Source organism: Stenella coeruleoalba (genome assembly GCF_951394435.1).
Source record: "Stenella coeruleoalba genome assembly, chromosome: 19".
Classification (NCBI taxonomy): Eukaryota; Metazoa; Chordata; class Mammalia; order Artiodactyla; family Delphinidae; genus Stenella; species Stenella coeruleoalba.
The window spans coordinates 8,859,223-8,874,201 of NC_137165.1; the positions used below are offsets into that span (position 1 = coordinate 8,859,223).

At 52.3% G+C, this 14,979-nt stretch overlaps 2 protein-coding genes across 3 annotated transcripts; both read left to right on the forward strand.

Moving 5' to 3' along the window:
* Positions 1-1,720: 1,720 nt before the first annotated feature.
* Positions 1,721-6,053, forward strand: AURKB (aurora kinase B; the record flags this gene model as incomplete). Of its 2 annotated transcripts, XM_079904936.1 has the most annotated exons (8): positions 1,721-1,768; positions 3,186-3,288; positions 3,398-3,452; positions 3,700-3,891; positions 4,192-4,330; positions 4,440-4,588; positions 5,532-5,706; positions 5,880-6,053. In XM_079904936.1, the coding sequence occupies 8 exons, from the start codon at positions 1,721-1,723 to the stop codon at positions 6,051-6,053; spliced, it is 1,035 nt and encodes a 344-aa protein (XP_079761062.1). The 2 variants fall into 2 exon arrangements, with proteins under 2 accessions (XP_079761062.1, XP_079761063.1); XM_079904937.1 differs by lacking the exon at positions 3,398-3,452 and having other exon boundaries at positions 3,645-3,891.
* Positions 6,054-10,849: 4,796 nt separating this feature from the next.
* On the forward strand, positions 10,850-13,293 carry BORCS6 (BLOC-1 related complex subunit 6). The gene has a single exon (XM_079905516.1). The coding sequence runs from the start codon at positions 10,901-10,903 to the stop codon at positions 11,954-11,956; it is 1,056 nt and encodes a 351-aa protein (XP_079761642.1). The 5' UTR covers positions 10,850-10,900; the 3' UTR covers positions 11,957-13,293.
* Positions 13,294-14,979: the final 1,686 nt, after the last annotated feature.

Below are 14,979 nucleotides of genomic sequence, written 5' to 3' on the forward strand. Positions count from 1 at the left end.
ATGGGGAGACAGGTGGTTCCCTAAAGCGAAGTTAGAGTCTTATTATTAGAAGAAAGATGAAGGGTGCTGGACAGGCAGTATTTACAAATATCCACTAGTTATTTCATAGAAGGTCCCAAAATCTATTTATTTAACCCAATAATGAAATTTGGCTTTGGAAAGAGCAGAGAAGGGAGTGCAGCAAGAAGGAGAAAAGTGAGAGTGGGTCCAAGCAATTTGGCCTCGGTTGGGGGACCTGCAGAGAAAGGTCCTCTGGTAGAAAATTCTTATTAGGAATATGAGTAAAAGACTCAAAGAACAAAATAATAATGACATAAGAATAAACGCACATGGATTCCCCTGGTGGTGCAGTGGTTAAGCATCTGCCTGCCAATGAAGAGGACACAGGTTCGAGCCCTGGCCGGGGAAGATCCCACGTGCCCCGGAGCAACTAAGTCCATGCACCATAACTACTGAGTCTGCGCTCTAGAGCCCACGAGTCACAACTACTGAAGCCGGTGCCTAGAGCCCGTGCTTCTCAACAAGAGAAGCCACCACAATGAGAAGGCTGCGCACCAGAAAGACCCGATGCAGCCAAAAAAACCCCCCCCCCACAACATTGTAAATCAACTGTATTTCAATAAGGTATTTAAAACTTAAAATAATAATAATAATAATAATAATAATAATAATAATAATAATAATAATAGGGCTTCCCTGGTGGCGCAGTGGTTGAGAGTCCGCCTGCCGATACAGGGGACACGGGTTCGTTCCCCGGTCCAGGAAGATCCCACATGCCGCAGAACAGCTAGGCCCGTGAGCCATGGCCGCTGAGCTTGCGCAACGGGAGAGGCCACAACAGTGAGAGGCCGGCGTACCGAAAAAATTAAAATAAAAAAAAAAGAAACACACGTGCAAACGAACAAGCAATAAAACTTGAATAGAGAATCTGACTTAGTATATCAAAGGTAGCATTTAAATTCCCTTGGGAATGGTGCAGTTTGTTTAACAAATGATGCCGGCATAACTGGCTCTCTGACAAAAAACAAAGTTAAACCCTAGTTCATACAAGGATAAATTCCAGATATATCGATGACTTAAATTTTAAAAACAAAACAAAACAACAAAAAAAACCCATGAGACTATTTCGGCGGTCGAGGGAAACTTTCCTAAGCCGGAACCCGAGCTGCTCCGGCGCTCGCATTCCACCTTTTCCATTGGGCCCCTAGGGCTACGTAATGGGACACCCATCCAATGAGGACTGGGCATGGGCGGCGCGCTCAGCCAATGGGGCCAGGGCGGGAGATTTGAAAGGATATCTGCGTGGGCGCGGCCGGGAAGGTTCAGTTGTTTCCCAGCCGCCAGGGAGGTGGCTGTGCCGCCGGCTCCAGGTGAGCTGTCCTCCTTTCGGGGGCCTTGCGCCGGGAGAGGTCAGGTGATCCGGCAGGTCGGGGGGTCCGTTGGGCGGGCCCGCACGCACTCTGCCGGGCTGCTGGTTGCTCTAAAGTGGAGAGAGGGTCCTGGAAAAGGGTGAGGCCGGTAGCAGGGCTGGGGCAGCGAGGCGAGCTCCGGGATGCGCCCTGATGAGGCCAGCTTGTAAACCTGCTCCCTTTCACCAGCCCCAGACAAGCGCTTCCGGCTAGATCTGTCCGACCCCTCACTCTCTCTCTCTCCTTTTTTTCTGCTTCTCACGGCTCTGCTTCTCTTCTCTGCCCAGTTCCCTCCCCCTTCCCTTCTAAGGATGGCCCAGAAGGAGAACGCCTACCCCTGGCCCTACGGCAGGCAGACGGTAAGGGCTTTCCCACTTCCCCTCCCCCCACCCGCGTGGCGAGGTCCCGCTTGCAGATTTGAGGTCCTGCAGAGGGCGATCCTCTTACCACTTTCTTCCCGGCTTTGCACTAGTTTATGGGCCCCAGTCTGGTCATTTGTAGCCACATCCTATCAGGTGCTGCCAACTTGAGTTTGACCAGCCTGTGAGGACCTCTGCAGAGCTGAGCCTGTTTGTCACATCCAGATGACATCTGGGACTGAGCAGGCAGGGTCTGGCCTTTTGGCCATGATTCCCAACCCTTGTCCTGAAAAAATAGGCTAGGCAGGAAATAGAAATAGACTCTGGAAGGATTTAGATACGTTTATAAGTTTAAAAGGTCCAGGACAAGTCTAAATTAAGAATTTAGAATTTATTTTAATGACTGGTGTGAAGTAAGCATTCAATGGCTTTATTTTCCAGTTGTCCCAACACCTTTCACTGAAGAGTCTACCCTCTCATCTGAAATGCTACCTTTGTTACATATACTAAATTCCCACATATATGTGGATCTATTTCTGCACTCCATTTTGTTCAACTTGCTTATTTGTAAATTCCATGCTAATATCACTGTTTGCAAACAGGTCTGTAGGGGCACTGAGGCTTTCTTCCTCTCTTGGCTAAAGAAGAAAGAAGGGGCCCTGCGTGGGCTTTGCTCTCTGTTTGCGGGGCTTGAGTATCCTGGGGGGGTCCGTATGTCCCCTTGTCCACCAGCTGCCTCCCTGGTGAATCTCTGAATGAGGTTGTCAATAGTGGAGGCTGAATGAGAAAACATTGTCATGCCCACACTGGTCACTCCTAAAAGAAAGGGGTGTATATTACTCAGAAGTTGAAAGTGAAAAGTGGTCCAGGGCCGTTAGAGTAGCCCTCAGTGTCCTAAAGCCTGTTGTGGCAAAGGGGTAAATACTGAGATTTGCTGAACACTCAAGGCCACAAGGACCTTATCTGAGACTTAACAGACTGAGCTTAGGGGACCATGAGAATATCACTGTGCTAAAGCTCCTTGAATTTTGTGTGTTCATTACCCCAGCCTGTACTGCCCCCTGGGGTGGGGCACTGGGTAAATGAGTGGTGTTATGGACAAGACTTTGAAGGTTGGACAGCCTTGGGCCTGAGAATGTGGAGTGGGCCAGGGCCAAAGAGGTGAGAGGTTAGGTGTGAGGGTAAGTCCCTATCTTAGGCTGACTTAGGTTGTTTATTAATAACTCATTTTCTATGGGGCTCTGAGCAGTTTTCGGGCTGAGTAGGAAAATTGTGGTCTCAGTGTTCCTCTTTGAACTGGGGATTGGGTAGGTGGGTGGGTGGCTTTATAGCAAGTCCTGAAATGCTGCTTGTAGCACATTCCAACCCGGTCACTGGGATAAAGGCACTCTCAGAGCTCCCCCCTGGTCCTTCTCAGGCTCAGTCTGGCCTGAACACCCTGCCCCAGAGAGTCCTCCGGAAGGAGCCTGTCACCCCCTCTGCGCTTGTCCTCATGAGCCGCTCCAACGCCCAGCCCACAGGTAACTAGGACAAGGGGAGGGCATCGACCTGAGGGGACTAGGGTCTGAGAAAGGTGGACGGGGATGAAAATGTCAAGGGATGGCCTCAATTTCCCTGTTCTTTCCTTAGCTGCCCCTCTCCAGAAGGTGGTGGAGAACAACAGTCGGACCCCAAACTTCTCAATGTAAGCGCCCCAAGCCTTGGGGTGGCAAGAGAGGGGGAGGGACAGTGAACAGGTAGGAAATGGGGGAGGTAGAAGGTAAGGGCAGGAGGAGTAGGGAGGCAAGAAAGCCTGATCCATCCTCAGCACCCCTGGAAGAGAAACAGGGCTGCGGGCAGGATGGGCTGAGGTGCAGGGAGAAGGCAAACGCCTCAGGGGACCGACTAACCGGTACTCAGCTGCCTACCACCCCCCACCCCCCCTCCAGCAGGCGTTCCTTCACAATCGACGACTTTGAGATTGGGCGTCCTCTGGGCAAAGGCAAGTTTGGAAATGTGTACTTGGCTCGAGAGAAGAAAAGCCATTTCATCGTGGCGCTCAAAGTCCTCTTCAAGTCTCAGATAGAGAAGGAGGGTGTGGAGCACCAGCTGCGCAGGGAGATCGAAATCCAGGCCCATCTGCAGTACGCGGCAGCGCCCTTCGAGCCACAGTACCCCTGGCGCCTCAACCCCCCGCTCCTCTTCCAATCCCACCACATCCGGACTGTCTTCTCTGCAGCTGTGGTCAGGCAGCCCCAAGGAGCTCTCAGTCCTGGCCAGAGCCTTGAACCCAGAGAGCTGCGTCCAGTTCCCCCTTAGCACCGCCAGCCTGGTGTCCCCTGCCTGGCCCAAGCCTGACCCAGTTTGCTGCAGTGGGACCTGTCATCTTTCCCATTTCCTTATGCCAGGATACAGCCTGATGCTTCCTCTGTCTCCTCTCCCAGGCATCCCAACATCTTGCGTCTCTACAACTATTTCTATGACCGGCGAAGGATCTACTTGATTCTGGAGTATGCCCCCCGGGGGGAGCTCTACAAGGAGCTGCAGAAAAGCCACACTTTTGACGAGCAGCGAACAGCCACGGTCGGGGCGGGTGGGCACCTGGGGCACCGGCCGGGGGCTGGAGGCTGGGGGGACGCTGCTTGCAGCCCGGGGTCTATCCTTGTCTGACTGCCTGTCGTTGGCCCCCCAGATTATGGAGGAGCTGGCGGATGCTCTGATATACTGCCACGGGAAGAAAGTGATTCACAGAGACATAAAGCCGGAGAATCTGCTCTTGGGGCTCCAGGGAGAGCTGAAGATTGCTGACTTCGGCTGGTCTGTGCACGCCCCCTCCCTGAGGTATGGTGGGCCAGGAGGCCGGCCCTGGGGGTGAGGCTGGGGCATTCAAAGTAAAACCACTCCAGATCTTGTTACCCAGAGACATTCTGGGTGGTTCTTATGTAAATATACAGACACAGCAATATCTTTACAAAAATAGGAGACTCTCTGGGAACTCCCTGGTGGTCCAATGGTTAGGACTCCGCGCTGTCACTGTTTTGGCCCGAGTTCAGTCCCTGGTTGGGGAACTAAGATCCTGCCAGCCACGCGGTGTGGCCAAAAAGAAAAAAACCAAAACAGGAGACTCAGTTTTGCCACCCAGGTTTCTCACTTGAAATATATTGGGACCTTCTTGCCATATCACTGAGAATACGCCCACGTCACTTTTTTTTTTTTTTTTTTTTTTTTTTTTTGCGGTACGCGGGCCTCTCACTGCTGTGGCCTCTCCCGCTGCGGAGCACAGGCTCCGGACGCGCAGGCTCAGAGGCCATGGCTCACGGGGCCCAGCCGCTCCGCGGCATGTGGGATCCTCCCGGACCGGGGCACGAACCCGCGTCCCCTGCATCGGCAGGCGGACTCCCAACCACTGCGCCACCAGGGAAGCCCCCACGTCACTTTTAATGCCTTCATAATAGTGCATAGTAGAGATGTCACCTGATTAATGTAAGCAGGATGTGCTTGATGGACATTTGAGATTTTTCCTTTAATTCTAAGGTGAACATTGACCTCATATCTGATTATTTTAACACACAGCCCTCAGTGTGGAAACGCAGAGGCAGTGTGTAAGCCCACCTCTGGGGCTTTAGTGTATGTCTTCGCCCCACTCCTACCCCAAAGGCTCCGTCAGAGCCTGGTTGGAACACTCCCCTGGCACATCCTGGGGTCTCTGGGCTCCCTGTCAAGCTTCAGGGAAAGGAGAGAAGGTCTGGACCTGGGATCCCTGCCCACTCACCCCCACCTCCAGGAGGAAGACAATGTGTGGCACCCTGGACTACCTGCCCCCAGAGATGATCGAGGGGCGCACGCACAACGAGAAGGTGGATCTGTGGTGCATCGGAGTGCTCTGCTACGAGCTGCTTGTGGGAAACCCCCCCTTCGAGAGTGCTTCCCACAACGAGACGTATCGGCGCATCGTCAAGGTGGGAGGCTAGCCCCGGGTGTGTGGTTGGGGTCTGTGCTGGCCCAGGGGCCAGGGGCAGGGAGTGGGCATATCGTGGTTGTGGGGCTTACGTCACTCGCCAAATAAAATGGGCAGTGAAGGGAAAGCAGCCAGAATGAAAGCTGGGGCCCTCCTTCTCCTTTACCTCTGCAGGTGGACCTGAAGATCCCCCCTTCCATGCCTGCAGGAGCCCAGGACCTTATCTCCAAGCTTCTCAAGCATAACCCTTCAGAACGCCTGCCACTGGCTCAGGTCGCAGCCCACCCTTGGGTCCGGGCCCACTCCCGGAGGGTGCTGCCCCCCTCTGCCCTTCAGTCTGTCCCCTGAACTGTCCCTGTTATTTTCTCAGTTGTGTCTGTATGTCTGTGTATGTGTAGTTAGGAGAAGGGGTCCCTGGCCTGTTCCCGCATCTGTCTTCTACCTCCTCTTTATCTAATAAAGGCTGAAGCTTTTTGTACTGATGAGTGTAGATGTTTACAGGCAGAAATTGCTGTGAAGGAAGCTGTCACCTGTGGGGAGGAGGCGGGGGAGTTGCCCATGCCGGGTGCCAGGACTGGCATTGCATCACTGCCCCTGGGAGCACCCTGCCCTCTCAGCTCTAACCCCCACCTGGTCAGCTCCACCCCACCCCCAAGTCTTTTCTTTCCCCTGCTCTGACTCCCAGACCTGGGGATGCTGGGGGCTTCAGCTCCACTCTGCTACGCCTGCACGCCAGCCATCTCTGCCCACCTTCTCTTACTACTTGCTCTTAGTTGACCTCTATTCTTTCCCTCTTCCGGTTCACTCCTGCCGACCCGGGAGCAATTGAACATTGTTGTGCCCAGAAGTTGTTTGTTTTTCCGCTTTGATGAGGCTCTAGCACAGGAGTGAATAGAAGCAGTCATTGGTTCCTAACCTAAGGTTTAAGGTTTCACTGCTAGATACATGATGCTTGCTGTAGATTTTTTTTTTTTTTTTTTTGCTGTAGATTTTTAATACATGTCCTTTATCAGGTTGAGGAAGGCCTGGTCACTTCCTAGTTTGCTAAGGGTTTGGGCGTTTGTTTCGGGGTCAGCCGCAACAGCATGCGGGATCTTAGTTCCACGACCAGGGATCGAACCCGCGCCCCCTGCAGTGGAAGCGTGGAGTCTGTTGGGGTTTTTCTGAATCAAAAATAGGTGTTGACTTTCACCTAATGCTTTTTCTGCATCTGTTGATTATTTGCTCTTTTAAGCCATGTGGTGAAGAACATCAATAAATGTTTTTATTTTCATCTCAGTTACTCATGCTATATTCAATTCCTAGGGTTGCTGTAACAAATTACCACAAACTCGGTGGTTTAAAACAGCAGAAATGTATTCTCTGACACTTCTGGAGGCCAGGAGTCCACAATCAAGTTGTCTGCAATGCCATGCTCCCCTCAAAGGCTCTAGGGGAAAGTCCTCCCTTGCCTCTTCCAGCTTCAGGTGACTCTGGGCACTTCGTGGCTTGTGGCTGCATCACTCCAGTCTCTTGCTTGTGTCTTCACACAGCCTTCCTGTCTTCTCTCTTTTCTCCTCTGTGTCTTATAAGAACACTAGTCATTTGATTTATGGCTCACCCAGATAATCCAGGATAATATTGTCTCACGATCCTTAATTACATCTGCAAAGACCCTTTTTTCCAAAAAAACATCGCATTCATAGGTTCCAGAGGTTAAGACACAGACATATCTTTTTTGGGGCTACCATACAACCCACTACATATGCCCATAGATTAAAACAACTGAACGATGTTATAAGGCTTAAAAAAAGCCCAAAAAAACCCTAGAGTCTGCCCATTTCTCTCTCCCCACAGACAGCCTATTCCAAATCCTTTTATGGGTTTGTTTTGTTTTTGGTGTTTACCATGTATTTCCAAATCACAGGCTTCTGTTGCTACTTCTTAAGTTTTCAGTTTTAGGCTCTATCTATTGTTTTCCTGCTACAAAATGTACAGGTTTCATTCTTTCACTCCACTGCCACCATACACATGTGCATTTTCTGTCCCTACATCCTTCTGATGTAGTTATATCAAAATTTTGGTTAGATTTATTCGTTTGACAATAGTTATTGAGTGCTTTCCACAGTCCAGGCACTGTTCTAGAGGCAGGGGAGTGAATAAATCAGAAAGAAAAAAAAAAAAAATCCTCTGAGCTCAGGAAGGTTGCAAATCTAGAGGATCAATGTCAGTATCCAGTGTGTATGTTATGACCATGAGATGCCAGCCAAGCTGTCTCATGCCATTCTATACCTTTCTTTTGGAATAGATGCCCCTGAAGTCAATAGCCTGTGTTATTTTCTTAGCCCCTCTGAACAGATCACACCTCCAAATTCTCCCCCAGCCTGAGCACTTAAAGTTATCAACATTCATCAGTTGGGCCTTCATTGCATCATATGGGCCTGAGATGGAGTATGAAAGGTAAAAAAAAGCCCATTCTTAGCTCATAGGCCATATAAAAATGGGTGGAGAGCTGGATTTAGCCCACAGGCCATATTTTGCTGACCCCTAATGTAGTGGACACTGTTTTGCTCCCCCATAGCCCCTCCTCCGTCCTCCATTGTGTCGCTGCTACTTCAGTTTGGAGGGAACTGACCCACCTCTAGCTCCAGGAGGGGCATAATTGTTCTAACCTAATCAGTCAATTCTTCAATCACCTTGCCAGAGTGATTGCTTCCAAATCCTAAGTCAGTAAGGCATGGTATCACCCTGACCAAAGTGACTAAATTGGGCATGTGAACCAGTTTAGGCCAAGGAGATGTGACGAGAGATTAACTGGGGCTCCTGGGAAAGATGCATCGGAAGCTAGTCCTTCCTCCCCTTCTGGAAGGTATGGGAGTATATCAGCCAGGGCTTCTGGTTGCATGCAACAGAAAACAATTCAGGTTCATTTAAGCTGAAACAGACCTTATTATGAGCATCCTGGGTAATTCATGGAATCTCTAAAAGGACTAGGCTTGGAGTCTACACAGTCAGGAAAAAGTCCACTGCAGAAGTGGTCCAGTAGACCATGGTGGAGCCTGAGCCATGTGCTAGGGAATCTGGGAAAGTGACTGCTTGGTATTCCAGCTTTTGTAGTGGGAGATGGGCTCTGCCTAATGAGGTGGGAGAGTCCTCAAACACTGGGATTCAGATCCTGGGAGGCCCAAGAGAATGACAAACGATCGCAGTTATGGACTGAATATTTTTGTCTCTCCAAAAATTCATATTTGAAGTTGAAGCCCCAACTCCCAATGTGATGGTATTTGGAGATGGGACCTTTGGAGGTAATTCAGTTTAGATGAGGTCATGAGGGTGGGGTCCTCATGATGGGATTGGTGTCTTTATAAGAAAAGGCCAGAAAGCTAGCTCTCTCTCTCCATCATATAAGGAGACAAGAAGGTGGCCGTCTGCTAGCCAGGAAGAGAGACCTCACCAGGAGCAGAATCAGCTGTCACCTTGGACTTACAGCCTCCAGAACTGGGAGAAAAAAAAATAGATTCTGTTAAGACACCCAGTTTATGATATTTTTTTATAGCAGTTCAAGTAGACAACTATAATTCCCAAAGAATGACAAATGACATAGTGCCACCATGAAGAAGCCCACTTGGGATAAAGCTACTCCCTTGGGAAGAAACCAGGCCCTTTATGACAGTGTTAGGGCACTGAATGCAGGCTTCTCTGACACATTAAGACCATTATTGTATGACAATAAATTCCCCTTGTTTTTGTTTGTTTGCTTTTGTTGGTTCAACTTGTGTTTTCTGTCACCTGCAGAATACAGAGCATCTGCTTGCTGAGGAGTAAAAGGAAGACAAGGGCGGGGGTGTCATTCCCAAAGAGAGGGGGAGAAGATTACAGTAGACCATTGGTCTCATGCTGTATTAGTCAGGGCTCTGGGTGCAAGTGATAGAAACACATCTTGAATGAGTTCAAGCCAGAAAGGGGAAATTAATGGCCTAGGGTCATTTAATTAATAAATATTTACTGAGCACCTACTATACGCTAGGTACTGTTCTAAGCACTGGGGCTACAAATGAGAACAAAACCGACATAAAGTCTTACCCTCATGGCACTTACATGAGCAAGTAAGCAAAATGTATAGTATGTCAGATGGTGATAAGTGCTCCGGAGAAGAGGTAGAGAAGGAAGATGGGGAATTGCTGGAGAAAGTGGTTGAAATTTTAAACAGACTGTAAGGGGAGGCCTCACTGAAAAGATAACATTTGAATAAGGACCTGAAGGAGAGAAGGGAAGGAGGAATATCCAAGGTGAAAATTTTTCTTGGTAGACCCAGCCTCAAAAAAAGGGGAGGGCGGGAGGGGAGTTGCAAGAGCAAGTGTAAAGCCCTGAGGGGGCAGCATGTCTGTCTTGTCACAGGAGCTGTGAGGAGGCCAGGGCGGCTACAGCAGGACCAGTGAGGGGAAGAGAAGGAAGAGATGAGATCAGAATGGTACCAGGGCTCTGAACTTCAGGGCCATTAATTTGTTGAATATTTTACGTAGTGGCAAAATCACATACCATCCTCCAAGAGGAGAGAGACTCAGACCTGGAGGGGACAGGAGACAGAGAACAGAGTGCCAAAGACACAGGAAAGCCCTTAAAAAGCCCGCTTCGCTGTCCACTGTGAGTCGTTCTGGGCAATTCATCTGCTCGGTCTGTTAGCCGAGGACGATGCAACGAACCATTCAAGCTCTGCTGAGAATTCTGGTTTCATCCTTCCTGATCAAATAGTTGCGGTTGAATCCCGACGGTCCAAGCAGGATATACTACTTCCATCCCCCAAACCTCCTAGGAACCCCAATTCTGGTCCGCACTGTAAGTGTTTGTTAAGCAGCAATTGTGGGCGTGACAATTGTGGGCGGAAAGAGCCCTAGCCCCGCCCCCGGAGGACTCCGTTATTTCAGGATCTTCACCTTTAAGATCTGCCCCCTCAACTTTTTGAAAGGGCGGGGCGACGAGCGTAGCTGTCACCTCCTTCTTTCCACCCCGCTGGTTCTCACGTGCGTTCAGTCGTTCAATAACAGCTCCTCTCCTGGGACTTCCTGGTTGCCGGGACCAATCAGAGTGTTCTTCCCGTCCTGACCATTGTGAGCCCAAGGCCAATCGGCGCGCCTCTACAACGCCCCTTAAAGGCGCCGCCAACGCCTCCTGAGCCGGGGCGAACCAATTCCTTGGCTCCTGCCCCCAACTGCAGTATGGAGTCGCCCCGGGGGCGGCCTGGGCCCAAAGCAGGCCTTCTAGCTCTGGGGGAACAGCAAGCCGCGATCTTCGGCGGCGGCCCGGGCCGAACGGCCTCTGAGCCGCCCTCAGGCCTCCGGTTGTCCGAGGAGGAAGAGGCCGAGAACGTTGGGGGCGCGAGCCGCCTCCCCAGGGCGTCCCCGAAGACTTCGAGCTGCAGCTTCGTCCACCCGCCAGAATGGGAGGCTCCGGAGGAAGAGCCGGGCCGCGGAGGGACGCCTTCTGGGGCAGGGAGCAACCGGGGGGCGCCGGGTCCCGAAAACGACCCGTATGCGTCCTCCCGGCGCAAGGACCCTGAGGACAGGCCTGCATCCGAGGGCGTCTGCCGTCGAGGGAGCCCTGGAGGCGGCGGGTTGGATGTTGAGCAGGAGAAGGAAGACGACGACGAGGCGGCGGCAGCCAGCAGGGCTGGCCGTTCCTTCTCCAGCCGCCTTCAGGACAGTCGCAGCCTGGACGGGTTGAGCGGGGCGTGCGGCGGCGCCGGGTCCTCAGGGGGTGCAGAGTGTGGCGCGGGCGGCGGGCGGCGCGCCACTATATCCAGCCCCCTGGAGCTCGAGGGCACGGTGAGCCGCCACGGCGACCTCACCCACTTTGTCGCCAACAACCTGCAACTCAAGATCCGCCTGAGCGGCGCCCCTCAACCCCCGCCCCCTGCCCCTGCGCGGCCCTGTTCGGCGCCCCCACCCACTCCGGCCATTCCTCCCATCGACCCCGACGTGCTGCGGGACCTGGAGAGGCTGAGTCGGGAGCTGGGCGGCAGGGTGGACCGTCTGCTTCGCGGGCTGGGTGGTGCGGTGCAGGAGCTGACAGCGCTGAGCGTGGGCTGCATCCAGACCTACCGTGATGCCGTGGACTCCCTAGGCGAAGCTGTGGACATGAGCATCAAGGGCATGTACACCCTGCTGGCACGCTGTGAGGAGCTGGAGAGGGCTCTGCAGCCAGTTCAGGGACTGGCGCGCCAAGTCCGGGATATCCGACGCACCCTGGAGGTGTTGGAGGCCCTGTGCAAGTGACCGGGAGGGCAGGAGAGGCCTGGCAACGCCAGGGTCCAGCAGGATCCTAAGGACTCTTCAGGGAGCCCTGGTGGGACCTGCCCGCTGAGGGGAGGCCTATATATTGGAGGCTCTTCCAGATACATTTAGTAGGCCCGCGACCACTACCTGGGCCTTATGCAGGTGTACACGGGGAAGTTCTAAAGCCTCTCCTGGTGGGTGGGGTTGATGCTCTGCTTCTGTTCAGTTGGCCATCTGCAGCTACCTTGTTCTCCCAACTCTCTTCCCTAGTTAGAGCACCATCTCTGGGAAGCCAGGGCTTTAGGTCTGGGCTTGGGAGACATGACTGCCATATGTTCTCAAGAAAGGAGAACAGGGGAGGCTCCAGCCCCACTGTGGCCACCCTGACCTCCAGTGGTCACATCTCAGGTGCCAGGGGCTGTGGGAGCTTGAGCCACAAGCTTGGCCACACACCATGCAGACAAGGATGCACACTTGCAGATGGATAACCCCCTGCTTCTGCCCTCTGGCCCCCTGCCCTCGCACTTCCCCAGCCATAACCTGGGTGGAGCTAGAAGGAATGTATTGCATGGTAGAGGGGGTGAGTTGGGAGGGGTCTCACTGCTCTCAGGGTTCAGACAGAATTGTTGCTGGGTTTGAAGCCCACCTGTTGTGGAGTGTTCTAATCAGTTTTGGCTTTCTGAGTTTTTGTGGAATTAAAGTGCTGCTGCTGCTAAGGGTGAGACTCTGTCTGTGTGGGGTTAAGGGATTGATGAGCCAAAGGTATGGGCATGAAGGTCAGTCTTTCCGTGGAGTTTTCTTGGGGCCGGTGCTGCGAGTGGGGTGGGGGTCCCAGGCCACATGGGGAAGGATATGGTTCCTGCTCCTGAACAGCAGAACGGAGGGGAAATGTAAGACACAGATCTGGGCTCAGAGACCCAGTAAAAGCAGAATCAGAAGCAAGGTGATCCAGAAGAAAAAGGGAAAGGGTCGTCTTCTCAGTTCCTGGGCAAACTGGACATCTTGGCTCTGGAAAGAGTGGAAACACTTGCTAACTCCTTTCTTGACCCCATTTCTCACACTCTGCTGATCAGTGCCATATGTATGGTCTGAAACAATCTTTGTTACAATCCCGGACAGCCTTCCATTTACCGTCACATAGTAAATTCCAGGAGCCCCCCGTTATGGTCAGGAGATTTGGAAACAGAGATCACAGAAAGAGATCCAGTTTCCTTAAACTTTTCTGCTCTCTCAAGACACTACGACTCGGAAGGAATTTAAGCACGTTTCTCTTTGGGGTGTGAAAAGTTCCGGTATTAGAAATGCTCCACAAGCCTTCCCTAAGCAACAAGAAATTAGCAGTACACATTTTTAAAATGTTATGTTACTGGCCCGTACGGGGATCGAACCCGCGACCTTGGCGTTATTAGCACCACGCTCTAACCAACTGAGCTAACCGGCCAGCTGACAGGGGCCTCGAAAAAATGAATCTATGTAAAATACAAATTACTGATCAGTCCTCTCTTCAGGAAAATTTTAAAATGGGTAAGATTTTTTGGGGAGACAGGAAAACAGAATACGAAAACGGAATCACTTATCGTTTCGGGAAGCAACATCCAAGCCAAAACACTGACAAGCACAATAATGCCACTATGGTGCTTGGCGGCAGATCGAGGTGCAAACATACAGCTTAAGACTGACGACATGCACGTAGCGTTGACGCACACAACCGGAAATAGAAAAGGCCGCCTGATAGCAACTAGCAGATTCCCGAAGAGCTGTGGAAAATTATGTATATAAGCGCCAAATGCCCACAGCTCTTTCCTTGCGGTGTTTGCAAAAGGTAACTGATACCTTCGGAGGCACCGCTGGGATTCGAACCCAGGATCTCCTGTTTACTAGACAGGCGCTTTAACCAACTAAGCCACGGCGCCCGACTTATATAGTTTTCCACCTCGTTTGCCTGGCCAGGTCAGTTCTATGGCAGGTGACTGAATGCCAGGGTGCCTTCCTCACCAACCTTTGGCCGTACTGGAAAACAGGGTAGAAGGGACGAAATCCGCGGCCGCAACCGAGAGAGGGTGAAGGGGCGACACAGAAATTGAATCCTGGCAGACCGAAGGTAAGAAGAGAAATTCTTGGATTATAAAAATCGAAGGCAGGCTACAACAACCGCAAACCGACGAGGATGGGATTCGAACCCACGCGTGCAGAGCACAATGGATTAGCAGTCCATCGCCTTAACCACTCGGCCACCTCGTCCACGAGCAAGTCACTTAGGATCTTCTCTCTGGGGTCTGGACTCTTCTCAGAGTAAGCGTGAGCCCAACTACGTCGCGAAGGGAGGTGAGTCCCGAGAAATCTCGCCCAGCGGCTCGCAGAGCTCTGGTTACCGAGCGACCTTCTAGCTTGCGCCAGCGCCAGACCCTCTGGGTTGAGCGGTACAGAGCGTGCGTCAGTCCTCAGGAGACCCGCTATCGGCCCAGATTTACAGTACCCGGATCTACCACAAAAACTACCGCGACATCATTGCGCTCCCCCGACGGGGCGACATCGAGCCGGGACCCTCCCCTTCCGGCCCCTAGGAAGAGCTTCTTTTCTGACTTGCGCAATGGGGCTCCAACCGGGTTGAAAATGAGAATAAAGAAAAGTGAGCAGAACCTTTACAAAGAGGGAAGCTGACCCCGACGTGATTTGAACACGCAACCCTTCTGATCTGGAGTCAGACGCGCTACCGTTGCGCCACGAGGTCCGCCGCTCGTACAGCTGGACCATGTCCCCCTTATGACCATTGGACGGTTCAGGCTGACGGGTCCCGACGATCGAGGCTCAAGAGCCGAGGCCTTTCGAACTTCTAAAATCCCGCGGCGTGGTGCCTGCGCTCTCCTTCCAGCATCGTGGGACCCGCAGGGGCCCGCCGCCCCCCGCAGGGCACGGCTTTGCGGCCTCCCGGCCTCCTGCCGACCAGCAGGCGGCCCAGAGCTGGTTCCCCTGGGGGGACCCTGAGCTCACAGTCCAGCGGGGACGGACTGGCACAGAAACTT

Bases quoted from the DNA above. Each gene is read 5' to 3' on its own strand.
- BORCS6 (XM_079905516.1), top strand. From the start codon at position 10,901: ATGGAGTCGCCCCGGGGGCGGCCTGGGCCCAAAGCAGGCCTTCTAGCT.